General features: G+C 43.3%; 8 protein-coding genes across 8 annotated transcripts; 3 read left to right on the top strand and 5 right to left on the bottom strand.

The window, feature by feature from the left end:
• Positions 1-449: 449 nt before the first annotated feature.
• On the bottom strand, positions 450-2,284 carry LEM3 (Lem3p). The gene has a single exon (XM_020208288.1). The coding sequence runs from the start codon at positions 1,897-1,899 to the stop codon at positions 574-576; it is 1,326 nt and encodes a 441-aa protein (XP_020063171.1). The 5' UTR covers positions 1,900-2,284; the 3' UTR covers positions 450-573.
• A 12-nt stretch (positions 2,285-2,296) lies between these two features.
• Positions 2,297-4,198, top strand: ERF1 (translation termination factor eRF1). The gene has a single exon (XM_020207954.1). The coding sequence runs from the start codon at positions 2,670-2,672 to the stop codon at positions 3,981-3,983; it is 1,314 nt and encodes a 437-aa protein (XP_020063170.1). The 5' UTR covers positions 2,297-2,669; the 3' UTR covers positions 3,984-4,198.
• A 636-nt stretch (positions 4,199-4,834) lies between these two features.
• On the bottom strand, positions 4,835-7,156 carry MAK5 (putative ATP-dependent RNA helicase; the record flags this gene model as incomplete). The annotated part of the gene is made up of 1 exon (XM_020206231.1): positions 4,835-7,156. The coding sequence occupies exon 1, from the start codon at positions 7,130-7,132 to the stop codon at positions 4,835-4,837; it is 2,298 nt and encodes a 765-aa protein (XP_020063169.1). The 5' UTR covers positions 7,133-7,156.
• Positions 7,157-7,276: 120 nt separating this feature from the next.
• CANTADRAFT_96698 (25S rRNA (adenine2142-N1)-methyltransferase) lies at positions 7,277-9,196 on the top strand. Its single transcript, XM_020211999.1, has one exon. It carries the CDS (start codon positions 7,726-7,728, stop codon positions 8,704-8,706), a length of 981 nt encoding a protein of 326 aa, XP_020063168.1. The 5' UTR covers positions 7,277-7,725; the 3' UTR covers positions 8,707-9,196.
• A 1,645-nt stretch (positions 9,197-10,841) lies between these two features.
• CANTADRAFT_23154 (sugar porter family MFS transporter) lies at positions 10,842-12,497 on the top strand (the record flags this gene model as incomplete). The annotated part of the gene is made up of 1 exon (XM_020206924.1): positions 10,842-12,497. The coding sequence occupies one exon, from the start codon at positions 10,842-10,844 to the stop codon at positions 12,495-12,497; it is 1,656 nt and encodes a 551-aa protein (XP_020063167.1).
• A 288-nt stretch (positions 12,498-12,785) lies between these two features.
• Positions 12,786-18,631, bottom strand: CANTADRAFT_55136 (ferric reductase family protein; the record flags this gene model as incomplete). Its single annotated transcript, XM_020210407.1, has 2 exons — positions 12,786-13,019; positions 16,721-18,631. The coding sequence occupies 2 exons, from the start codon at positions 18,629-18,631 to the stop codon at positions 12,786-12,788; spliced, it is 2,145 nt and encodes a 714-aa protein (XP_020063166.1).
• A 1,213-nt stretch (positions 18,632-19,844) lies between these two features.
• Positions 19,845-22,242, bottom strand: CANTADRAFT_69517 (ferric reductase family protein; the record flags this gene model as incomplete). The annotated part of the gene is made up of 2 exons (XM_020211020.1): positions 20,207-22,242; positions 19,845-20,128 (listed from the first exon to the last, which is right to left on the bottom strand). Exons 1-2 carry the CDS (start codon positions 22,128-22,130, stop codon positions 19,845-19,847), a joined length of 2,208 nt encoding a protein of 735 aa, XP_020063165.1. The 5' UTR covers positions 22,131-22,242.
• A 2,083-nt stretch (positions 22,243-24,325) lies between these two features.
• Positions 24,326-25,580, bottom strand: FTH1 (Fth1p; the record flags this gene model as incomplete). The annotated part of the gene is made up of 2 exons (XM_020211019.1): positions 25,373-25,580; positions 24,326-25,312 (listed from the first exon to the last, which is right to left on the bottom strand). The coding sequence occupies exons 1-2, from the start codon at positions 25,547-25,549 to the stop codon at positions 24,326-24,328; spliced, it is 1,164 nt and encodes a 387-aa protein (XP_020063164.1). The 5' UTR covers positions 25,550-25,580.
• Between the last annotated feature and the right edge of the window lie 439 nt (positions 25,581-26,019).

Genomic DNA, 26,019 nt, shown 5'->3' with positions numbered 1-26,019 from the left:
AATAAGCCCATGGAGACACGGTAGGCTCCGGGATGCCATCGCATCCGTCGGGGACCTGCAGCTTTAGTCTGACGCCTGGTGGAGGCTGTGGCGCCGTTGCAGCCTCCGGAGGACAGTTTCGTCGGAGGAACCAGCGGTGTTTTGGAGCCACCAGCGCTGGAATCGCGGGGGATTGACACTGTCTGCTCAATTCCTGTGTAGCAGACGACATACGCACACTCCCGAGTGGTTGGAGAACCAGCGGGAGGCCCATACGCTGACTTCCACTGCCATCAGGGTGACGAGATGTCATCGCGGCTATGCGCCTGAGGTGCATATGATGTGCGTATTATGCATATTATAACCGTTACTGTTTATTTGGTCTAAGCCTGGTCACTAAGCACGGCTCGGCCCAACCCGAAGCTCCGAGCCGACGCTCGGTGTCGGGTTTCGGCTCGGTGTCGGGTCTCGGACCCAACACACCCTGATCCGTTCCACGTCCTACAGATGCCATTTTTCAACCATGGAATTAAATATACGAAACATGCCGACCATCGCCATATGGATAATCGACGCAATCTATGCTAACCACGCCTAGTTCTTTTCAGGGAGATCAATTCCTCCAGTGCCTGCAATGGCCGCTTGTTGCTCGTCTCTGGCAGCCTTTTCCCTGTTCCAACTCAACAAGTTGACGTCTCCTGTTTTTCTGGGCTTGATGAAGTTGATCACCAACAACGAGAGCCCAAGAAGGAAGCACGCACCGCCTCCAGCCATCCAGCTGATGCCCAAGAAGTCGTTCTTTCCTCCAAGAACCGATCTCTGCGAGATATACACGTACTTGTGTCCCTTGAATGGAAGAACAGGAAAATGGAGCCCAATGGTGATCTCGTAGATTCCCGCACGCAATACATCGTTGTCGTTTCTGAGTGCCATCTTGTTGAAGGTAGGCAAGCCTGAGGTGTGCATCCAGTTCTGGAACTGTTCCCAGCTCGAGATGTCTGGCACGTTGGTAGCGTTGTAGCCATCGGGAAACCTCTTGTACCAGTTGGGGGGAGGCGTAATTTCTGTGTAGTCGTAGGAGGTCTTTTTAAACCTGTTCTTGTCCGAGGACCAGGCAATACCCTTGTCGGTCATCTCGTAGTCGTCGGAGGTGCCGTTGACCGCCTGCAACGTGGTGGAATAAGTGTCGTTGAACAAACTGTTTGCAATCAACCCACATGGATAGTACTTCTTGCCCTCGTCGTTAATCGACAAAGGCTGGCAGTTGCCACCTACCGTGTTCTTGATGGTGTCAGTCGATGCTGCTTTTCCGTTGAGCTGGTCCTCGTTGAACGACTTGACAAAACGACGATGGTTGGCGTAGAACTCCTCCAAACGGTAGAAGAAGTAGAGCGGAGCCTTGATATCGTGTGGCACTTCGAACTGGATTCTACACACGTTTCTTTCGTCTTCAAAAGGCTGGGATTCATCGGTGTCAAGTCTCCATTGCGCCTTGTTCGCAAGCACAGGCTGCCCACGGTAGTTGTAGGAGGTGTATTGTTCTGGGATCTCTGACCAGTGGTCTCGAGACGCCTGGAGCTCGCACTGTGAGTAGTCAATAGCGATGTCCTGGACTTGGTGGGAGGCGTACCACATGGCTGCTCCCAACGGGATAAAAACAATAGCAATTCCTATCAAAAGTGGGATCACAGTTTTGGCAGTGAACACAGGGTTATATGCCTTCATCCGCTGCTGTCTGAAGGCGCTGTTTCCGGGCTTTCTTGACTTTTCTTTGGGTCTCTCCTCAGGCTCATCGTAGGAGGAGTCGGAATCGTAGGCCTGATTCTCGTCTTCGAAAACGTTGTTGGATTGCTCAGACACTTCTGGCTCCCTGGCGACGTTGTCGAGGCCCGTGGACCTTGCTTGGGATGTATCAGCCATGATGAAGCAGATGGGTTAGGGAGGAATGTTTTCCATCCGTGAAATCCGATCGTTGGGCACGTGGCTAGAGGCACGTGACACATATTTCTAGTTGATAAGGGGGGCAGAGCAGCAAGGGATCCAGAGTATGGTGGAAACAACCGCCCATGTTCGTGCGTTAATTTCCACTTCTGTTTATCCCCTGCTGAATGTAATGACTCGAATGAGATAAATTAATTAACGACGAATCAAACGTGTTAAGTCGTATTCTTTCATTAATAAATGGGAATGGTAGCTACATTAGTCTAGTAGTTCGTGCATTTCGCGGAATTACCATTTTGTGATTATTCCCTGCGGAAATGTAATAACTCTAATGAGACTAGTAATGATATACTCCATTAATATGTGTTGAGTACTCCTGCCATTAGTATGCGCATTAGCATTATTTATTCCCTGCTAAGCTGCTGCTCTGTAATGCTGGATTGAGTGCCGTTTCATTTTGCCCTATGGTATTTGAACTCTAGGTATTTGATTACATTTTGATCAACAATTTTGGCATGTGACTATAGGTGTTTTATTACAATTTATACCAACAATTATATCACTCTTCCAAGCCTGTTGTGATTCTGAGTGACGCCAGAGCTGGCAACATCCTTACCGCCCCCAGCCGATTATCATCCGAGTCGTGCTTTCGCCGTGCCTCAACAATCATGTCACGTGATATCCAAACACGTGACCCTCTCATTGCCTGAATCAAAATTTTCACTTCTGTCCTCCTTGACTATCCAACAATGTCAGCTCAAGAAACCGATGCAGAGAAGAATATCGAGATCTGGAAGGTCAAGAAATTGATCAAGTCCTTGGAGGCCGCCCGTGGTAACGGAACCTCCATGATCTCCTTGATTATCCCACCAAAGGGCCAGATTTCCATCCAGCAAAAGATGTTGACTGATGAATACGGTACTGCTTCCAACATTAAATCGCGTGTCAACAGATTGTCTGTGTTGTCAGCCATCACCTCGACCCAACAGAAATTGAAGTTGTACAACTCGGTGCCCAAGAATGGTTTGGTGATCTACTGTGGTGAAGTGTTGACTGACGAAGGTAAGGAAAAGAAGTTGAACATCGATTTCGAGCCATTCAAGCCCATCAACACCTCTTTGTACTTGTGTGACAACAAGTTCCACGTGGAAGCATTGAGCGAATTGTTGGAAAACGACGACAGATTCGGATTCATCATCATGGACGGTAATGGTGCCTTGTTCGGTGCTGTGTCGGGAAACACCAGAGAAATCTTGCATAAGTTCACGGTGGACTTGCCCAAGAAGCACGGAAGAGGTGGTCAGTCCGCCATGCGTTTCTCCAGATTGAGAGAAGAAAAGAGACACAACTACGTCAGAAAGGTCGCAGAAGTGGCGGTCCAAAACTTCATCACCAACGACAAGTGTAACTGTAAGGGTTTGATTTTGGCTGGTTCTGCCGATTTCAAGACTGAATTGTCCAAGTCCGACCTTTTCGACTTGAGATTACAACAAAAAGTCATCAAGATCGTCGATATCTCCTACGGTGGTGAGAACGGTTTCAACCAGGCCATCGAGTTGTCTGCCGAGACTTTGGCCAACGTCAAGTTTGTCCAGGAAAAGAAGTTGTTGAACCAATACTTCGACGAAATCTCTCAAGACACTGGTAAGTTCTGTTACGGTATCGAAGACACCTTGAAGGCATTGGACCTTGGTGCCTGTGAAATCTTGATTGTGTACGAAAACTTGGCTATCGTCAGATACACCATGAAGGACATCGAAGGGGCCGAAGTCGTGGCCCACGCCAACCCAGACGGAGAAGACAAGTCATGGCAATTGGACAAAAAGACCGGTACTGAAATGGAAATTGTCAAGGAAGAGCCATTCTTGGAATGGTTAGCCGAAAACTACAAGAGCTTCGGTGCTAACTTGGAATTCGTTACTGACAGATCATCTGAAGGTGCTCAATTCGTCCAAGGTTTCGGTGGTGTTGGTGCCATGTTGAGATACAAGGTCAATTTCGAACAATTGGCTGATGAATCTGATGATGACGAGTATTATGATGATGATGAAGATTTCATTTAGACGAGTTACCGGTGCGTCTAGAGGATCGGAGCTTATAGATGAGGTTATGGCGTAATTAGCCATGATTCTCGGACTCCTAGACTGTTCCTTTCAAAATTTTTCTTGGTTCTATATTAGTAGGCTGTATGTTAGTTCGCAGTGTTTGAATTCTGCATCAATAAATTTGCAATTTAATTGAGCATGAAGCTAGGGATGTAAATTGTGGAACGGCAAAGGTGGAGGAACAAGAAATTTATTAACTTCAATTATTCTTTGTATTAATTGTATTCCAGAATTGTCTTTTAACCAATTTAATAGTAGGCAATTTAGTTTTGATTTCTCTCTCAAATTGGTTCTCTCTCAAATTGGAAGACGGATATAGCAATCAAAATGCTATGAAAAGCGACTTCAACCATTAGTATCCGAATTCAGCAATCATAATTATTGAGGGATTGTAAACCAACGTTCCTGTACTTAAAAATTCATTCTATACCTGCTTGACTGCAATATCTTATGTTATTTTGCTAGTTCATGTTTTGAGTTAGGAATGTTTCTAGAGTATTGAGTTAAGCTTGCTAGTTCATGTATGTATGATGTTTCTATACAGTAGATTTAATTACTGAACTATACTGGTAGTCAAATTACCGTTGGAAAGGATGACTTACCGATGTTTTCGCTTAACAAATATCGTAACTAGTTTTATTGATTCGTCTATGATTCTATGAAGGGTACAAAGGCTTGCTCGACTAGCAATCGAGTAGAACGACTTGGGGCATTTAAATGACCACCTCAGGTATCCTTAGTGCACTCAGCATAATTTTAAGCTGCTTTTGAAGTGAAGGTTCTTCAGCTTCCTCGATAATTTAGAGTATTTACTTCTTGCCACCCTTCTTCGCTCTCTTGGAGCCACTAGTCTTCAAATCGTCCAAAGCATTGGTGATTTCGTGTCCCAAGACATCCTTGTGAGTGTTTCCAGTGACCATTTGATGGGCCAAGTTTTGCAAGCCACTTGTCAAGTATGATCTTCTCAAGTTCTTTCTCAAAGGAACGCTCATCAAGTTTCTAAGTTCAGCTCTCAATCTTTTCTGGGCGTCTTTGGTCAAAGCCTTACTCTCCTTCCTCTTCCTTTGCTTTTTAAGAATGTCGTCCTCGAAGTCTTCGAGATCAGAGCCATGATCCACTCCCAATTCCTCAGCTGCCTGCTCGACCCAAGTTTTTTCCTTTCTGGTAGCAATGGAAGAAATGGTGGCATCTGCCAACTGAGCAGAGAGAGCGACTCTTGGCTTGACCTGAGTCACCAAATCCATCTCAAGGGGCAAGAGCTTCACGTCACTGTGGATATTGAGTCTAGTATTTTTGGAACTGGTAGCCACGAGTCTTCTCAATTTCTTTAAAGGACCAGAGGCTTCTTGTGGAGAACAGAACATCACAGAAACACCCTCGTTTCCAGCTCTTGCAGTTCTACCAGATCTATGGATATACACATCAGCAGCTTTTGGAAGATGGTAATGAACAACATGGTCGATGTTGGGAATATCCAAACCTCTGGCTGCAACATCGGATGCAATAAGCACAGCGACTTCATCTCTCTCACTGGCCTCTTTGAATCTTTCCAAAGATCTCAATCTTTGTTTTTGAATCATGGCAGAATGCAATGCAAAGGCTGGAATATTAAGCAGGGTCAAAAATGGTACCAATCTTTTAACAGAATCGATGGAGTTGGCAAACACTAACGTAGTGCCCTTGTACATCAATAAGAAGTAGTACAAGTATAAGTCTCTTTCAGTTGGACCACACTCCACCAACGCCTCAGTGATTTGTCCAGAAACAATTTCTTTGGGGTTTGCATCGATCAAGGCTGGCTTGGGATCCTTGAACTTTAATTTGGCATTCAATAATTGAAGAATTTCGTCATTGTCGATCAAAGTACCTTCAGTCGCCTTTCCCTTCTTTTGGAACTTGTCTAATTTGCCAAACAAGTCTCTAGAAAAGGTTGCACTGAAAACCAATGTTTGCCATTTCCACTCAATAGTGGAGGACTTCTTTCTGCTCTTGGAGAATAATTCCAAGATCTTTTCGAACTCTTCAAAGTGGCCATCTTGCAACAATCTGTCTGCTTCATCCAAAACAATCATATCGGTGTTAGCTAACCTGATAGCCAACTCTTCGCTTTTCTCGATCAACTCCAAGAAACGACCAGGAGTAGCCACCAAAATTCCAGGACCATGACTGAGTAATCTTTCTTGCTTCTGAATGGATAAACCACCAGTAATACTGACAATACCGTTGTAGTGTAAGGGGGAGAACTTGGAGATCTCTTTGAGATGGTCAACGACTTGGTGAGCCAATTCTCTGGTAGGCGCAAAAATAATACCAGTGGGGGGAGTGACGATTTTAGCTTGACGGTTTTCCTTGATAAGAGCAAGTTTGCTCATGTACTTTTCCAAAATGGGGATACCGTATGCCAAGGTCTTACCAGAACCAGTGGTGGCCTTACCTATAATATCCTTTCCTTCAATGGCCAAGGGAATGGTTCTCTTCTGAATTGGAGTAGGCTTGGTGAACTTCATGGCGTTCAAACCTGCCAAAGTGTATGCATTCAATGAAAGTTGGGCCTTCTCATCTTGCCAGAAGGGCAAGTTTATTTCGTTATCGTCAGGCAAAGGCAAGTCCAATGGAAACGAACTATTTTCCAATTCGTCCTTCTCATCTTTCTCGTCCTCTTCGATAGAGTCTTCTTCCACAGCAGATTCGTCGTCAAAGCCAGTAAACTCTTCCTCCATCTCTGAATCGTCCTTCTCCTCCTCCTCGGACTTAGTTTCTGCAGGTACTTCAGCTTTCTTTGCCTTCTTGTCCTGTCCCTTAGCAGATGCTTTCTTAGTGTCTTCTATCTGAACAAACTGAGGCTTTCCGTCCACAACCTGCACATCGACACCTTCCAACTCTTCTAAACCCATGAATCCCAGGTAGTCTCCGAGGTTGTCGGGGATTTCGACAGGCTTCCATGTCAAATCACCAACTTTCACGATCTTGGACTGCTTGGCCAATTTTTGCTTTAAAGTAGGGGCTTTACGTTCCTTTTGGACATTCTTTCCACCCTTTTTGGATTTAGAGCCCTTCGATTTATTCTTGGTGCCACTGGCATTCTTATTTGCAGGTTTTGGAGCCATTTTACCGTAGGTTACTGTTCTTGTTGCAGCTAGGCATCGCTTTTTTTTGATACCCATCGGGTCCTGCATACAGCCCATCTCCATCTCAAATAAATCTCCAAGGTGCCAAATACTCTGCCATCTAATTTCTGGATTCGGGCCTAAGGGAAGGCTTTTGAAGCATCAGTGTGCAATTACGAACTATCCACAATAGGACTATTTTAGAGCCGTGGGAAAAGTTTCAGGAGGAATCAAGCAGCGAAAAGTTTTGAGAATTCAAACCAGCGAAATCTTGCAATTGGAGTCTTATCTCGAATTAGAGGTAAGAAAGGCTCAACGAAAGAACGTACTGGCACATTTATTCAATTGTAGACAGTGTCGAGCTTCAAATTTTGCTTTTTTACCAGAAGAAAAATACAACCGGGGAGTTTGTCCAGAAGAAGCGACTAAACTACCAACAGCCTGGAAGCACTCAGACTACAACTGGAACACCAAACTGCAAAAGAACTTGAAGCAACCACAACTGACAGAAACTAGGCTATCGGCAAAGTATCACACCGACAGAAGGAAAATACACACCTTTCAGGACATCACCCACAATTGCATACCACAAAATGAAACGAGGACTTCTCCGTCGTCCCCAGACCATAACAGGACAGGCTCCAACGCCAAAGTCATTGAAGCCACAGAAAGCTCGACAGCTCATACGAAGGTTCCATGTGCTCCAAAAGAATAAATTTTCCATAATATCAAAGTTGGCGAAACTAGAAAATACAGAGGCCTCCTTGGAAGATTACAAAAGTAAAGTTTTGAACAGTCGAACCAGAGGTATATACGAACAAGCCTATAGTTCATTCAAATTGGCCAAATCTGACAAGCCAATCCGGTTGGAAGAACTTACCCAACGAGACCTCGTGATAGAATTGGCCAAGATTGACGCAGAGATAGATAAAAGAGGAGGTATTAATGCATACCAATCTGCCTCCACCCAGGGCCAGGATAGCAAACGAGGAGGTGACTCGTCGAAGAGGTTAATAGAGTGGTTGAAAGAGCCAGCATATCTGGACAAACTCGACGGTCCACTTAATGCCTTGGAAATTGGGTCTTTGAGTGCTTCGAATGTCATATCCACATGTGGGATCTTTGAGAATGTTACTAGAATCGACTTAAATTCACAGAGTCCCCTGATTTTAAAGCAGGACTTTATGGAAAGACCATTGCCAAAAGGCGACAGCGAGAAGTTCAATCTCGTCTCATGTTCTTTAGTGGTAAATTTCGTTCCTTCGCCAAAGGAGAGAGGGGAGATGTTGCATAGAATTACCAAATTCCTCAAAAAACCAAAGCAAGGGAGTATTAGCAGCTTGTTCTTTGTTTTGCCCTTACCCTGTATCAAGAACTCGCGGTATTTTGACGAGGAAAGTCTTGATAAGATAATGAAGCATTTGGGCTTTGAAAGGTCGGCCTACTACGAAGCCAAGAAGGTGGCATACTGGCTTTATGACTGGAATGGAGTCGTCCAGAAAAATGGAAAGTTTGGCAAGAAGGAACTATATCCAGGTTCCTCAAGAAACAACTTTTGTATCACCTTGAACTAATTTGCCTTTAAGAACCTGCGAAGCAGGAAGCAAAGTAGGATACTGGATAACTACTTCCTGGTGTTTCATGTGATTGAGAACAGGGTTTTGAATCCATTTGGTGTTCCAGATGGAAATCATTAAAAAGTTTCACTAGTTTAGAGTATTCTTCAATAGTTACCACTCTATTTATAGAAAGAGCCTGATAAATGCCCATCAATGAACTTAGAAGAGAAATACATGTGCCGTGTATTTCCTGTTTCAGATTTTCGATTAGATCGTATGATCTCCATGGGCAACTCTGAATGGAGATAATCCATGGAATAGTCTTATGATCATATAGTTCGATTTTGTGGGGTATTGCAGCTCTTAGTTCCTGAGTAGCTAGGAAATACATGTGGTTTAATATTTTATTATCGCGTAATAACAATAATGCAATGACGTAGCCAAAGTCTGAGATGGCACTATTTCAGCCAGACACTGAAATAGCAGGGCCTAATCACCACACGTTCCACTTGTATTCATAAAATAAATGAAAAATGAAAATGTAATACGTACTCAGTGTACCATTCATAATAATGAACTATCTGCTACAATAGTAATAGCCCGAAAAGTCGAATAATAGTGGAGAGAATACCTGTTCAGAATGGTTCAATTTTAGCTAAAATTGTTCGATGAGCGGAAATTTCGGAACGGAGTTGAAAAACTTCTGATCTTCGGCCATACTCGGACCTTACTGAAAAGGATCCTGTTCCATCCTCTCCACGATTATTAATATTAATGCCGGGGTGCATTTTGAACAGGAGTGGGGCAGTTGTATTAATTGCCTTTGTGATTCTGCTACATTTTTACTCGTGTAACGTGTCCAGCATCTCACCAGGAATTAACACAGCTGCCTCACATGATCCCTGAGCCGTTACAGGGATTGGGCTACATTTTTCGGGGTCCCACACCCGCATGGGTATTAATCCGAAATGAGGTTGGTATACATTAAATCCACCAGAGAAAAATGACTAGTAGCATTACCTTTATGCCTGCAGTGTGCTGTATGGCTTTATACACTTCCCAGCCAGTAATTTGGACCAGCATTGGGCAAATTCTCTGGGAAAATCCAAATATCCTGCTTAATATGCAATACCTCTAGAGTGACTCATCGCACACAACCAGAAACCCTTGAGCTGATTTATTGGCTCATAACAATGTCACCTGGCAGAGTAGGTCTTCGAGAAGTACCACCTATAGAGGATGGTGCCATACCCTTGTAAGTCAAAGCAGGGGAATCGGGGCCTGAAGGAGGGGCACGTTTGGGGCACCGTGTGACAGGATCATCCGACGTTAACAGTCAGGAAAAACTCTGCATGGCCCCATGCGGGATTAAACCTCGTCGGAATTACTTTTTGTGGATTGACCCGGTTTTTTCAGGGAATAGGAACATCCGGCAGGTGTGTGAATACCTGCGTGGGGGATGTTTTGAGCTTCGATGTAGAAATGGGCTCATCTCGGACCTTTGGACTGAGGCGGAAGGCATCTGGGCTTGCGGCAATGAGATCTATCCTTGAACGGTTGGTCTCCCTGTCTACAACCATAATTCCGAGATACTGGCTACTTTGTATTAGGTTGACTAATTTGACCCGGAAAATCTGGTTTTGTGACCGCATGATCGACGCATGGCCCAACCTCGTCCATGAAGATTTTTCCGGACAAGCATGGCAAATCTTGGCCCCGCAAGAACTGATCACCCCAACGGGTCATACTTGATGCTTATGCTACGTTGCGGAACAAGTTACACCAAAGCACCCTCCAAGCGTAACACCCAGGTGGTACCACAACTGTGCAATTCAGACGGACAAAGACCAGGACAAAGATGGAACATCACAGCGGGCTATTTCTGGGGAAACCATTGTCACCCGACGGCCAATGCAACATGCCCCCCCATGGAGCGTTAGCTGTTCCCGTGGGGCATGCTCGGAGAAACTGGAGACTTTGTGGGCGTAACTAACGATCATGCGGGGGCTACTGGTGAGAAAATTGCAGGGCGCATAACACAAACATAACAAATTCTGCTTATTTTCTGTGTGCCCTCGTCGAATTTTTCCGGGTTTTGCAGTATAAATACCCACCCACTTTCTCCTCCAGTTCCTGTTCATCATCGAATAATGTCACACTCTGAAGCTGCATCTGGTGTTCAGACACCTGTCGCCTCCTCCATCATGGAGAAGGAAGAAAAGTTGGATCAATCCAACACTCCTACTGATCTTGCCCCATCCTTGTCGGAAAAATCGGTTAGAAACTACCTTTCCACCTGTTTCTTCTGTTTGTTAGTTGCCTTTGGTGGTTTCGTTTTTGGTTTCGATACCGGTACTATTTCTGGTTTCGTTAACATGTCTGATTTCTTGGAAAGATTCGGACAAACTCACGCTGATGGAACCTTCTACTTGTCTAACGTTAGAGTTGGTTTGTTGGTTTCCATTTTCAACATTGGTTGTGCTGTTGGTGGTATTTTCTTGTCCAAGATTGCTGACATCTACGGAAGAAGATGGGGTTTGATGTTCTCCATGTTGGTCTACGTTGTCGGTATTGTGGTACAAATTTCTTCCACTGACAAGTGGTACCAGTACTGTGTTGGCCGTGCTATCACCGGATTGAGTGTCGGTACTGTCACTGTTTTGGCTCCTATGTTCATCAGTGAATCCTCTCCAAAGTCGTTGAGAGGTACTTTGGTCTACTGTTTCCAATTGTGTATCACCTTTGGTATTTTCATCGGTTACTGTGTCACCTACGGAACCAAGAAGTTGAGTGGTTCCAGACAATGGAGAATTCCATTGGGATTGTGTTTCCTTTGGGCTATCTTCTTGGTTGTTGGTATGCTCTGTATGCCTGAGTCCCCACGTTACTTGGTTGAAAAGCACAGAATTGAAGATGCTAAGAAGTCCATTGCTAGATCCAACAAGGTTCCAGTCGAAGACCCATCTGTCTACACCGAAGTGCAATTGATCCAAGCTGGTATTGACCGTGAAGCTCTTGCTGGCTCCGCTTCCTGGGGTGAATTGATCACTGGTAGACCAGCCATTTTCAGAAGAGTCATCATGGGTATTATGTTGCAATCCTTACAACAATTGACTGGTGACAACTACTTCTTCTACTATGGTACCACCATTTTCCAAGCTGTTGGCTTGAAGGATTCTTTCCAAACCTCCATCATTTTGGGTATTGTTAACTTCGCTTCTACCTTTGTGGGTATCTGGGCCATTGAAAGATTTGGTAGAAGACAATGTCTTTTGACCGGTTCCGCTGCCATGTTTGTGTGTTTCATCATTTACTCCATCATTGGTTCCGTTCACTTGTACAAGGATGGCGAATACAACAATGACAACACTTACAAGCCATCTGGTAATGCTATGATTTTCGTCACCTGTCTTTACATTTTCTTCTTTGCATCTACCTGGGCCGGTGGTGTTTTCGCCATTGTTTCCGAATCCTACCCATTGAGAATCCGTTCCAAGGCCATGGCCACTGCCACTGCTGCCAACTGGATCTGGGGTTTCTTGATTTCTTTCTTCACTCCATTTATCACCTCCGCTATTCATTTCTACTACGGTTTTGTGTTTACCGGCTGTTTGCTTTTCTCCTTCTTCTACGTTTACTTCTTCGTTAACGAAACTAAGGGTTTAAGTTTGGAGGAAGTCGATGAGTTGTATGCTCAAAAGATCTTGCCATGGAAGTCTAGCTCTTGGGTTCCACCAAGCCCTGAAGAAATGGCACACTCTACTGGTTTTGCTTCTGAGGCTAAGGCTAATGATGAGCAAGTTTAAACCTCCCATGAAAGATTCACAGATTTGTTTTGATGAATTTATATCACGATTGTTATGGAATTTTTTATAGACTAATATATACGTACGAATAATTTACAAATCATTTTTAACGAGTCAAGTAAACCATACAGTCTAGCGAGTCTGTTATTGGTCTAAGTTTTACAATCACCAAACAAGAATTATTTCCAGAATACTCATTAAATTAAGTAACGTATCATAGTCTATGTGTTCCGCCATTTCGGTGTCTACTTTAACCGGCCCCCAAACTGGGCCAGCAGATTTCCTTTCCTATGCCCACACTTGTAGCTGCTCGAAATAGTCGATGCTCTTACCTTCTTTGTTATTTAAATTGTCCACAACTGCAGTTCTTAATGCATCAACCATTACTGGATGTCCACAAGTCACAAAACAAGTAGAGCCTGAAGACTCAGCTATGCTTTCTTCAACAATTTCGTTCATACTTGGTCTTCCGCTTTTAAAAAAGATATGTGAAAGATCATGAGATGGTTGCATCGAGCCATACTGCAGAAGTTTAGATGTTAGTAGATGTTCGAGGTCTGTACCATCAGAACCATTCTTCAGGGTAACGATATCGTCCATCGCAACCTCCGGGTTGAGAATTCCTGATTCGAATTCGCCTTCTTGGCTGGTATATGACTTTGAAGTTAAGTTTGGTGTATGAACTGGCGGGGTAGATGCATGGGACGAAGAGCTTGTGGGATCAATTTGGGCCAATGACAGGGGCGTCCATGATGTGATGTAAATTATTACCCTGATTCCACTGTCCTTTAATCCTGTTAGCTCCTCTTTAAACCATTCAATGGAGACATAATCTCTTATTACCCAAATCAATGTCACTTCAGTTTTTCCACCTTTAAGTTTCACTGCTTCGGCATAAATGCCTGGTATACCATTGCCCCCAGCAATGAAAACAGCACTGGCATACTGGTCTGCTGGAGTTTGTTCTCCATAACTCCCTTCTATAGAAACCCGAACCTTCTGTGATTTATGCAAGGTCGAAGTCACACCAGCTTTTGCTTTAATGAAAAGCACAATTTCCTTTGGTCTGACTACATATGTGAATGGATGGGACTGCCAGAAACACGAGGGACGAAGAAAGTGGACAAATACATGCCCTCCGGGAATTGTGTGCCAATAATCTGGTTTGGGTATGGCAACAACGACGGTATCATCTATGACCAGAACATTGGCTACGGGAAATCCAAAGTCCCACAACCGTGCAATTCTCACCAATCTGTCTATTAACCAGATTCCCACAGACACATAATAGTATCCTAAGCAGCGGAGCGAGTATACATGGAACCAAGCCCCAAAAAGAAACAAGGCAGCCAATGCAATATGAAGCACGAGGAAGACTTCATAGTTATTCCTTCTTAAAACCAACAAACCTTGGATCAAGATTACCCCTCCACCAATACCAGAGAAAATTCCCCAGACCACGTAGGGCTCACTGAAATTGAGCTTGTAGTGCACGATATAGAATGAATAACATGCACCATGCACTCCGATCAATATCATCACTATTCTTGAAATCCATCTGTGGAAAGTGATGTACGTGGAGTAGTCCCAGCGAGTGAGCCATTGGAGAAAGTTATTACGGCCACCAAAGAGGATCAATAATGGCGTAATCGAGCTGCTGAGAATGGATGTACGAACAGCGAAGTACCTTAGGTATGCCACGTATGCAGAGCTGAAGACTGGGTCACCAGGAACGTAGCGGATGTCATAGAAGACGAGCACCAGAGTGAATGCAAAGAACACAGTAAGAATGACTGTTTCCAACCGGGTGGGCACGAGAAAATGCTCAAATGAGTGTGTCTTGTTTGAATTGAATAATGCTGGAAGAATCACAAGTCTCTTTAGTGTGATCCAGACGTTTCGTATGCCAGATAAATTTGGGACAATATCCTCTCCTTTCTGTACAACCGACAACGAGGACCCGAGATTGGGAGCTTTGGAAGCATTGAATTTGGATCTGATTTTGGTGGTCAAAGTAGCGAAAGAAGCTATGCCACACACAACAATCCAATACCAGTTGAGCCAGAGTCCATACTCAATAGATCTGTCGTAGTTGCCTAAAAATTGGTCATATCCTGCGCGGTACAATACGATCTCTGAATCGTTCAACTTGACTGGACTGCTGGAACCGCACCCCTGGAAGTCTTGTGCCTGGTCGAGGTATAGTTGATGGGCTTCTTCGAATTCTTGTGGCGAGAGGGTGACGTTGTATTCGCCACACATCTGGAGAAAGCTCTGGATTTCATTGGGATGCCCCACTTCGTAGCAATGGGAAATTGTGGCCATGGCCATTATATCAGTGCAAAAATCAAGGCCGAGAAGACCTTGGGACCAGCAACTGTTGGTGTTCGCTGACACAAGCAGATTGCAAGTCAAGAGGGCAATCTTGGCCAGGGTGAAATTGTGAAATGGAGCACTCTCCAGGGTGACAACCTCGGGGGTCACAGCTGTATAGAGGGCCACTGCCAATACGATGCCGAGTGCTATCCGAACATTTCGAAGCACAGGACCAGTTTTGGTGGGAACCATGGCCACTAGAAATAGCGGTAGCAACACCGCACTCAATATCACAGCGGGGTGGTACATGGAGCTGTGTGAGAAGGGATCAGAAACCACCTGAGGGGTGTAAATGGGAAATCAACTTTTATATTTGATCAAAAAGATAAGCTCGGATCAGGCGCATACAGGAAAGAACTGTGGCCAGCATCAGGAGCTCCGTCCACAGTGGGTATTAGCCATGTGACATTCTACATTAAATGACAGTGCCATGCTAACAGATGGCCCCTGTGGTGACGCTAATACCGCCACTTACCCAATATTACTAATGGTTACTCTCTACTACGCCAGGACCCTGTCGCAACCACACTAAGCCACCTGCATACTGTTAGTTTTGTAATTTGGGATTCGGGATCCTTTACCGAAATCGGAGTAATATAATTAAGTTTGCGGATATAAGTAGGGAATTCCCAGCAGTGAGCCATTCACGTATTTCGGAAGTGCCATCCTGACCCTCAGTAGGAAGAGCAAGGAGTGGCAAAACCGTTTGCTCCGTTCCCGGCGACGGATTAACGTATGACAAATAACTATGTCGTGCAGTCACGTTATTATTAATGAGATGCGACACCTTGCTGTCACATGTCGCGCCGTTTTCGACGATTAATCATCTCAATGCCCATCACCCGCGACATTATCCGTCATAGCAAAGGTCGAGACCTTCGATGACAAACAGCTCACGCATGTAAGATAATTTTGCACCCATATAAATTCGGCTCAATCCTCGCCAAAGAATCATCAACACTATCCTCATACACAAAATGTCTTTACAATCTTCACAATTAAAAGTCGATTACATACCCCTCAACCAAATCAGAAGGCCCATCCCACCCGTTCTAGACTATTCGAAGATCGACGCCATGGCATCCACTCTCAACAACGTGCCAATGGCTTCAGCTACATGTGCATTGGAAGATATCACCCCAGGTGAATTGCCTCCAATAGATGTGTTCAGAGTTCGTGAGTTCGGAAAAGACTACTACTTTGCATTTGGCGGATGCCACAGATTTCAAGCTTACGACAGAATCAATAAAGAAGGCGACAAGGAAACATTGGTCAAGGTCAAGCTCTTGCCTGCCACCAGAAAGACCCTCAAGTTGTATCTTGGTGGTTCTGTCGACGAAATGTTCAAAGATATTGACGAACAGCAAAACTAGTTTGGACCGCATAGCCCGCTAGTGATCATGTTAACTAAACGATTTATGTTACGTATGAGATCAACGAAATTAAAGGTAAAAAATAAATTACTCATATTTGTACTATATTCATCATCTATAGAATTGTATCTGGCTAATGGAAACTTGTTCAACAAGGCCAAACCCAGTAAAAACTCAGCATCTCAATCTAATTTATTACGCCCAAACTTGCAACTGCTCGTAGAAGTCTATTCTCTTCTTCGACTTATCCAAGTTGTTGCATACTGCCTGTCTCAAATCATCAACCATAATAGGGTGGCCACAAACAACAAATGCACTTGAGCCCATAGACTCTTCTGATTCTCTCGAAACCAATTCATCCATGACTGGCCTTCCTTCAATGAAAGTAACATGCGATAACTCCTTCCTGATGGTCGAGATGACTTTCTCTCTGCTCTCTGCGAAACTGGTCTTACTGATGGAGCCATCCTCAACACTGTCGGATTTTTCCTTAATGGAATCACCTTTGTCTAACTTATCTTCAAGTTCATTTTCCAGCTCCACAGTGGTTGTGCCTTCTGGGTGTCTTTGTTCAAAGTCAGCAATAATTTCACTACTATCTGGTCTGGTAATGTAAATAGTAGTTGAAATTTTTGATCCTTTCAATGCCAATAATTCTTCGTAGAACCATAATAAGGACTTATAGTCGCGAACGACCCAAAAGAGTTTCAACGATTGCTTGATATCTCTTCTTGCTAAGTCATAAACTTCAGAATAGATACCAGGAATACCATTACCTCCAGCCACATAAATGGCAGAATCATACTTCTTAGCAGGCGATGATTGTCCATATGGTCCTTCAACAGCAACACGGATGTCTGTAGACATTCCAGGGTGAGTCATCAAATACTGGTATAATCCGTGTGTAACACCACCCTTTACTTTGCAATAGAGAATTATCTTGTCTCTCAGTTCAGCATGTTCGGTGAAAGTGAAAGGATGTGATTGCCAGAAACAACTAGGCCTCAAAAAATGAATGAAAGCATGTCCACCTGGGACAGACTTCCAGTAGCTTGGTTTAGGAATAATAACCTTGAGTGTTTCGTCTGCCAACAAGACAACCCGAGCTTTGGGAAAGCCAAAGAACGAAAGACGAGCAATTCGAATGGCCCTATCGAAAACCCAAACTGCGACAGCAGCATAAAAGAACCAGACGTAACCTAATTCAGCAACATGGATCCAAGAACCGGCAATGAAAAGAACAGCCAATATTATATGAATAAGCAAGAAGATTTCATACCACTTTCTACGCAAGTAGAGCATTCCTTGAACCATCAAAAAGCCACTAGCAACAGTTCCGATCGTACCCCAAATAAGATACGTTTCTTTCATATCCTCTTTGTACCTCTCATTGCCGAAAGCTACCGAGAATGTTACAGAATGAACGACTACCAAGACAAAGGTCACTCTACCAATCCACCTATGATATGTCACAAAAGTTGCGAAATTCCATCCGGTGGTCCATTGAAGGAAGTTGTTTCTTCCCGCAAACAAAATTAATAATGGAACGAGTATTGTAGCAACAATACCAGACCTATCAGCAACGTACCTGATCAAAGTTAATCTTTTCAGGTCAAAAAGGGGATCACCTTCCACGTATGTGATTTTGTGTGCATTACAGAAGGTAGTGACAGCAATGAATCCCACAATCACAATTGTTTCAAATCGAGATGGAACAAGCCAATGGATACCGAAGAAAAAGTGATGTTCAGATTTGTTTCTGTTTGCAGTTGCTGGCAATGTCACATGTTTCCTCCATGTGTTGGAAATAGGACCAGTGCATTTTTTCACTAACCCAGGGAAGAAATATGTAGCAAAATTTGCACCCATTGCTATAACCATAACGAAAAGCCAATACCCAAGAACACCAGCACCGTAGTACAATGAATTATCATAGTTTCCAAGAAACTGAACATATGAATCGTGATACAAGTCCATTACACTCTTCTCGAATAAAATAGGGTAGTTGATAGGCTTCGTTCTGTTGTATCCTGGAACCTCCAGAACATTCTTGGCCGAAGTTTTGAATAGTTCATAAGCGTCGGTAATGTTCTGCTGAGTGACAGTCACCTTAAAGTCTGTTTCACACATGTGAACAAAGTATTTGGTCAACGAATCAGTAAGTCTATCCTTATAGTGGAGACAGCCCGTCAAAGTTGACAAAGCTGCAGTGTTGTTGCAGTAGCATCCAAAACCACGTGCACGACAGTAGGTGGCACTTCTGATAACTTGATAGTTGCAAGCATAGAAATTGGTTAGGTCAGTTCCATATCTAGCGTACTTCGCATCATGAGCTTGAATTGACCCAAGAAAGAGAAGTAGGCTAAGTACATTGATAAGCTGCATTGAAACAAATTAGGAAAGTGTACTTCAAAATCAGATCTTTTTATGTGCTCATGAAGACAAAGCCCCAGTATTTATATGGGGATACCTAACGGCTTCCAATTCAAAATTAATGCAAGGACTTGTCGTGGAACCAATATTAACACTACTAATTAACTTTTCTCATATACCTGTTCCGGTAATCCGGCTTGTAGTCCGCCTTTGTAATTTATGGTTGCACCCACGGCCACAATGGAGCCTATCAGAGTGAAGGTTGTTGAGGGAGCTCGTAAATGATTTGAGGCTTTGTGATACAATTGGCGCCGCATCTCATCAAAATTGTACCTGAATATGTTCATGCTCGTACAAATTCATTTCATGCTGATTTATCGAAGGTCTCAAGTATTCCTCCTCATCGGCCAAGCGATCTGTTCAAGTGTCCCTGCCAAGCTGCCTCTATCGAAAAGTACGGCTGTGATGTTGCTTGAATTGTCTTGGATCTGTCAGGTTTAGCAAAGAAAAATTATATCTTCACATGTCCCCCCACCATACGGCCTGCCAAGGATTCAATGAGATAAATTTAGGCACCAGCCAATCAAACGGCCATGCATCTGCTTCCGGGCATGTCAATTTATTTAAGAGAACATCTTCATTGGCTGCATTCGTTTTTGTGATTATTATCGCCGTCAAACGGACCCTTTTGTAATACGAACTCACTGATCCGATCAGATAATATGATTAGGAATATGGTACCACTGAAATAAAAGAAATAGTGCAGAAGTCAAAACCAACACTCAGGCATGGTTGCCATTCATCAATGTGTTCAACATATTCTGAAATGTATAGGCCGTGATGTCTATGGCACTTAAGATATTGGCTTAAATAAGGGTTAGTACCGTCGTGCAATGATACAATAGCCACCTCGGCATCACTACAACTTTAAAACAATGTTTAATTTGTTTCCCATTTCTAGACTCGGACCCTGATGATCGCTACTACACTCGGCAGTATTATCCAACTACATATGTTAGATTAGGTTATGCTATCATACTTAGGGTTTGACGCATATCCTACTCCTTCAGCCTGGTACTCCCCTTACTTTTACGGTTTGTAGTCTCTAAGCCTAGTTTCATGTGGACTTTCTTCAGGCAGGCTGAAATTTTTCCACTTTTCGCGCACCTGTGGAATCCGGAAATAGACAGAAGAAGCGCAATCTCAGCTAGCAAGACTAAAAAAGCTAAGCCCATACTTGCAATTCTTCAAAAAAGTCAACCCTCTTCCCATCAGTATGTCCCAAGTTTCTCACTATTGCTTTTCGGAGATCATCGACCATGATGGGGTGTCCACAAACTGTGAAGGCTGTGGATCCTTGTGATTCCCGAGTGTCTTCCGTAACAATCTTCTCAATGCAGGGCCGGCCTTCCTTGAAAGAAACGTGTGATAATTCTTCTTGGATAATAGAGACAATTCTCCTGTTTGCCGAGTAGTTATCATAGGAGGAGGTGACAGATCGTAATGAGACTGCTTTTTCACCATCAGAACTTGAAGTTTTCTTCTCCTCATTCTTTTTCTCTGCGTCTCTGTTCTCAAATTCAGAACTGTGCTTGTTGTTCAATTTCAATTCTTTCTCTTCCTCCAGATCCAATTCTTCACGATGCCCTAATGGAAATCTGAGATTAAATTCTTCAAGACAATCGCCCGTATCTGGCTTTGTAATGTAAATGGTTGTTTGAATCTTGGAGTTTTTAAGAGCTAACAACTCCTCATAGAACCAGTACAATGACTTGTAGTCCCTAACGATCCAGTACAACTTCAAAGACTGTTTGATATTGTCCTTGGATCTAGTAGCCAAATTATGAATTTCAGAGTAAATTCCAGGAATACCATTTCCTCCTGCAATGAAAACACTAGTGTCGTATCTGCTCACGGGACTTGGAGCACCATAGGGACCTTCCAAAGCTACCTTGATATGGGTTGATCTTCCGGGATGCGTGGCTAGGTATTGGTACAAACCGTGAGTTACCCCACCTTTCACCTTGCAGTACAAAGTGATGGTATTTTCATCTTCTATCGAATCAATGAAAGTGAATGGATGCGATTGCCAGAAGCAAGACGGTCTCAAAAAATGAATAAAGGCATGCCCACCAGGAATTGACTTCCAGTATTTAGGCTTTGGTACTTTAACTTTCAAAGTCTCGTCAGCAAGCAAGAATACCCTTGCATCTGGGAAACCGAAACTGAAAATTCTTCCTAGTCTCACAGCTCGGTCGAAAACCCAAACAGCAGATGTAGCGTAGTAAAACCAAACATATCCAAGCTCATCCGTATGGATCCAAGCACCTCCAATAAACAAAGCGGCCATAATAATATGAATTAGTAAGAACATCTCGTACCATCTGCGTCTTAAGAAAAGCATTCCCTGGAACATAATGATCCCTCCAGCAACAGTGGCGATAATACCCCATTTAAAGTATGTTTGTTGAACAGCATGACTGTAACGGGATCCTTCATATATCGTGAAGCAAACTGCATGAACGACAACCATGCTAAATACGGCCCTAGCAACCCATCTGTGGAAGGCTATAAAGGTTGCGTAGTTCCACAAAGTAAACCATTGAAGGAAATTATTCCTACCAGCAAAGAGAATCAACAAGGGCATTAAAACAGTAGTAACAATTCCAGTCCTATCAGCTAAGTATCTGAGCATTGCCTCCCTCCGATTGGTGAATATAGGGTCCCCCTCATGATAAGTCATATTTGCACCCAAACATGCAATGAGAACAAAAAGGAATCCCACTAAAATTAGAGTTTCCAATCTGGAAGGGATAAGTAAATCGAATATGAATAAGAACCGTTGTTCATTGCTTTTCTTCTTTCTCGATGTAGCTGGTAATGTAACGTGCTTTCTCCAGATATTAGAAACTGGACCCGTGAAAAACTTGAAAACAGATGGAAACAAGAATTTTCCCCAGTTACTGATAGCAGCCAATACAAAAACAAGAAGCCAATAGCCCAAGACACCAGCCCCATAGTAAAGGGAGTCTTCATAATTGCCATTAAACTGCTTGTAGGACTTCCAATAAATATCAGTAGCATTCTGAGTTAAAGCAATTGGTACATCGATAGGCTTTGTCTTATTAAATCCTTCGATTTCATGAGGAAACTTTGAGAGACTTGTATAGTTCTTGTATGCATCCTCAAAATCAATTGGACTTAAAGTGACATTGTATAACTCGCATTGCTTCAAAAAGTAATTGACATACTTTGGAGTGTCTTTGCCAAGCATATGATAGCATCCTGAGAACGTTGCCAATGCATTTGTATTTTTGCAGACACAGCTGTAATCACGTCTTCTTCGAGCAGCAGCTTTACAGAACGTTGCCGAACTGGATATCAATGCGTTACAAGCATTGAGGGCTATCTTAGGATCCCTTGTGTGTGTATATGGTTCACCGGTCTCAGCTTGGACGATTGAAAACCAAGAAATGAATAGCCAAAGGCTCCAGTTATTGAAAACTTTCATTATTCTGTACGAATTCAAAGTTGAACTACAAAGATATTCCACATTTAAATAGACCTGGGTCTCAGAAGTTGCTTCATCGAAACACAGCCTATTGTTTTACAGGATATCCCGGATAGAACAACGGGCAGGTGAATTCGAGTGGTAAAACGGCCAGGCTCGGGTTGCAAATAAATTTAGAACGTCGTATGTCCGAACGGCAAATTCTCCTATAAATTGTTTTAGATAATTGGCTAGAAAGTTTATTCGAAACCGCTTAAACTAGATCTAATTCACTCCAGATAGACATTCTATTGTCTTTCAATTCATCTTGAGCTCTGCCAGCACCCAATACTGCTGTATTATGAACCTGTGTACGGTGCTCCAAAAACCTCATTATCCAGCATCCTGTATGTATTGCTGTCTATATGGCTAAAAAATATTTCAAAACCAGATCGAATTGATTAATCCTAGTAGTAGAGGTGCCTTAGGTATTGTTCTCACTAGAGGACCAGGGCGGGCTGTAACGAAGTTTTCCGATGCCGATGTACACCTGAATATATTCCGGGCTGTGTTGTATACGAGCTTTCATTGGTTAGCAATGGGTTCAACGTTTGGAACATGTTAGGGAATCGGATCAACCCAATCCAATCTCGGCCATTCTTGCTTGGACCACCAAGAAAAATAGTCAGATGTCAAACTGTGGGCTTGACATGACATTTGCGCAGCCCCTTGCTTTAATTCCTACTAGTATATAGCGATCTAGACTCTAGCCAAGGATTGAGTCAAGTGCTCAGGCCACCTTGCACCCGAGAAAAAAAGCCACACAAAATCTGCATGGCAACCACCCAGCATATTCATGCAACTGATTTAATCAGATAAGATACTATGTCTACACTGCAATAAACGTACATTTTGATGCAAGATGGGCTGTGATTCTGCCAAGCCTTCTGTCCTTTGAAGTGCTTGCCATTGGCTAGGAGGAAAGGAATACTACAGCTGTTTTAGGATGTCTGCCCATGTTGCCGACTTCCTCGACTGCATCTAGCAACTCTACTTATTGTCCCAAATTGCTCGCCTCGAACCCTCGGCTTTTACTATCCCAGAGTGGGCTATTTCATTTCGGCAATAGGCAATTAATAAAGATATACTCCCTTACAACTAGATCACATGGTGAGCAAGGATGCCATTCATTATGACCATTTGCAAAGAAAAGGTTGAATAGTGATTTTATTGACACTGCTACGTTAATATTCGGATCTATCGAGTAGATGATTGTAGGAGCTAATACTATTATTCCTTCCTTGTAACAGTTACTTCTTGTTACATTAAGGATTGGAAGCTAATTGTTTTTTAGTTAATTGGCTGAAGGAATAAGCCATCTTTATATTATCGGTTTGAAAATCCATGAATGAAACTAATGCTCAAAAGGTGGAACGTTAAAGCTTATTCCACGAAAATTAAAAACCCCTAGCTCTGTTCATTTCATGGCAATTGACATCATTTAGTGACATAGCAATATGGAACATACTAACTTGCAGAAAGATTGGCCCGATTAAACAGTTGGTAGCCTATCCCCTAAACATAAACTAAAACGCATCTGCCTCTTCAGAAATACCGGATGCACAGATTCATGAGATCTTAAAGTTTTCGGGCTGCCTACAGTTTGATTTTTCTTTTATGAAACATTGTAGAAGGAAAACGATTGCGAAGCAAGGTAAAGGGGTGCTTCCTATCGATTTTGTGATAAATAATGTCTGCCCAAAGTACGATAATTCTATACTAGCCCTTATACTTGTATTCAAGATCTGTTGTGGCAGTTGTAGGCTTTGATACTGGCTCAGATGGCAGTTTCCGATGTGGCGTTAGCAAGATATTCGAGCCGTTCAGGCACTGGCGGGTCGATAAGCGCCAACCCCGTGATGCCGAAGTAGTGTCGACTTCGCTGAACCTGGAATCGATGTCGTTGGGCCCGTTTCCCTTGGAGAGGCGCGAAATAGATGTGCCTACGTCCCCAAAGTAGAATGCCATGCAGTAGAAATTGGTTGAGCAATTTCTCCAGAAGAGCAAATTGAAACTGCCAATTAGACCCGATCGTTTACAGAAAGGTAAGCAGGCTTTCGCAACTCCTAGATTTCAATCTTAACTACACTAGTAGAATCTCGAGCACTAGGCCGGGATTATTAAAATGATTATGTCTGTCATTTTCTTTTTTCAAATCAACCCACTAATGGAGTTTCAGAGTTGATCGAATCAATACTTTCCCTCGTAGGGGTAGGCAAGTTATTTAAGCCTATCCTCTTCCTCATTCTTTTAGCTTGCCATTTTAAGGGTATTACTGGCAAATGGCCGTTCTTTTCTTCGTGGAGCAATGCACTAAAAGCTGCAATTACAACAATCCAATAGAATAGGTATCCAAAAATACTTCCATAGGTTGCGGAATTGGTCCACCCAAAGATAGCAGTAAACATCATCCAAAAAGCATCGTCATCTTGAAGTTCTCCATTACAACAATTCACGTGCCAGACACTATTACTGATGTCATAGGACCCGGGACCATGGCCCGTCTCGCTAACATCGAACCCATCACATTTGTTGATGAACTGTTGAAGCTCGAAATTCCAGACGCCTTTGGAGAATAATCCAGCAGCCACCAAGTATAGGAAACATGTTGAAGTGATAAGGAACCATTGCAACGAAAGCGTATTGCCCGAACGGTATAGGAGTACACCAATAGAACTGCCTATTACCACTGCAACAATTAGGGAGTTAATAATTGCTTGAATCAGAGTGTTCTCGTTGATGCCGATTCCTCCGATAAAAACTATCGCCTCCATTCCTTCTCGAAGTGTCGTTACAAAAGGAAGAATGAACATGGAGTATTTTTCTGACCAGACGCTCCACGAATTGGATTTATGTCCTTCCACTGCCTTGTTCAAAGAATCAGAATTGACTAGAATAGCTGACAACTTCCTCTTCCAGTTTTCTTGCATTTTGCTGACTCTCAAAATCTTGATGCCCATTACGGAAATGATTATACTGGCGAGAATAGAGAAGGTTCCTTCCCAATAATGTTCTGCCACCGCCCACAAGTCATTACCTAGAATGTAGAATACACTTAAGATTATCGACCCGATGAAGAGGCATAAGACAAGGCCTAAAAGTCCACCAGCCCATATTTGAAGACGAAGATATTTATAGGTGGACTCCGAATCGTACGCCGAGGCCAACCCATTACCACTGACTTCTCCAACGACAGCTTCAACGGCAGATTCGTCCAGTGAGTCTGGCTCGCGTATGCTATCATATTTCACGGCCTCTTTTGGCTTGAAGCTCTGTTGGACGAAGGCTAAGAGCACAGAGATGATGATGGCCAGCTCTAAGGTTTCCCTCAACACTATGAGAAACACCTGAACAGAAAAGTAGTCTTCAAATCCTGACATGGTATGGTATGATAAAAAATAGGAGGTAGGAGAGATCATATACCTTAGATTAGGCGTAGTCCACCATGTTACGAAGCATCACGTGAATCAGTGCCGTGTATAGTCCGCGTCGGTAAAGGTTGTCAGATCAATCTGATAACTTTTCTGCACGGTCCGAGTTCGGGTGAACGGTGCATGACGTAAGGAATTTACAGTGTTTTTAGAGAACATTCGAACCCTCGGCTCGGAATTTTTCGTAATACGGGCAACTCGATTTTCGTAATAGGGGCCGGAACTTTTCATACTTAGGGCAGATTATTCATACCTCCAAAAAAAATTGCCNCCCTCTCCCCTGCCTACAAATTAATCGTGTAGCACATCTAGAGATTTGTGCTTTAATGTAATCGAAAAAAACCAGACAAGCACCTCTCATAATTTCTCTTGCCTGCTCATCTAGAAGAATCGCTTTTCTCTACACAATTCAATATGCT

This window comes from Suhomyces tanzawaensis, assembly GCF_001661415.1.
Source record: "Suhomyces tanzawaensis NRRL Y-17324 unplaced genomic scaffold CANTAscaffold_6, whole genome shotgun sequence".
Classification (NCBI taxonomy): domain Eukaryota; kingdom Fungi; phylum Ascomycota; class Pichiomycetes; order Serinales; family Debaryomycetaceae; genus Suhomyces; species Suhomyces tanzawaensis.
The sequence above is the reverse complement of the archived record's forward strand: the minus strand, read 5'-3'. Positions and strand labels throughout refer to the sequence as shown.

Coding starts and splice junctions, on each gene's coding strand:
- LEM3 (XM_020208288.1), bottom strand. CDS start 1,899: ATGGCTGATACATCCCAAGCAAGGTCCACGGGCCTCGACAACGTCGCC.
- ERF1 (XM_020207954.1), top strand. CDS start 2,670: ATGTCAGCTCAAGAAACCGATGCAGAGAAGAATATCGAGATCTGGAAG.
- CANTADRAFT_96698 (XM_020211999.1), top strand. CDS start 7,726: ATGAAACGAGGACTTCTCCGTCGTCCCCAGACCATAACAGGACAGGCT.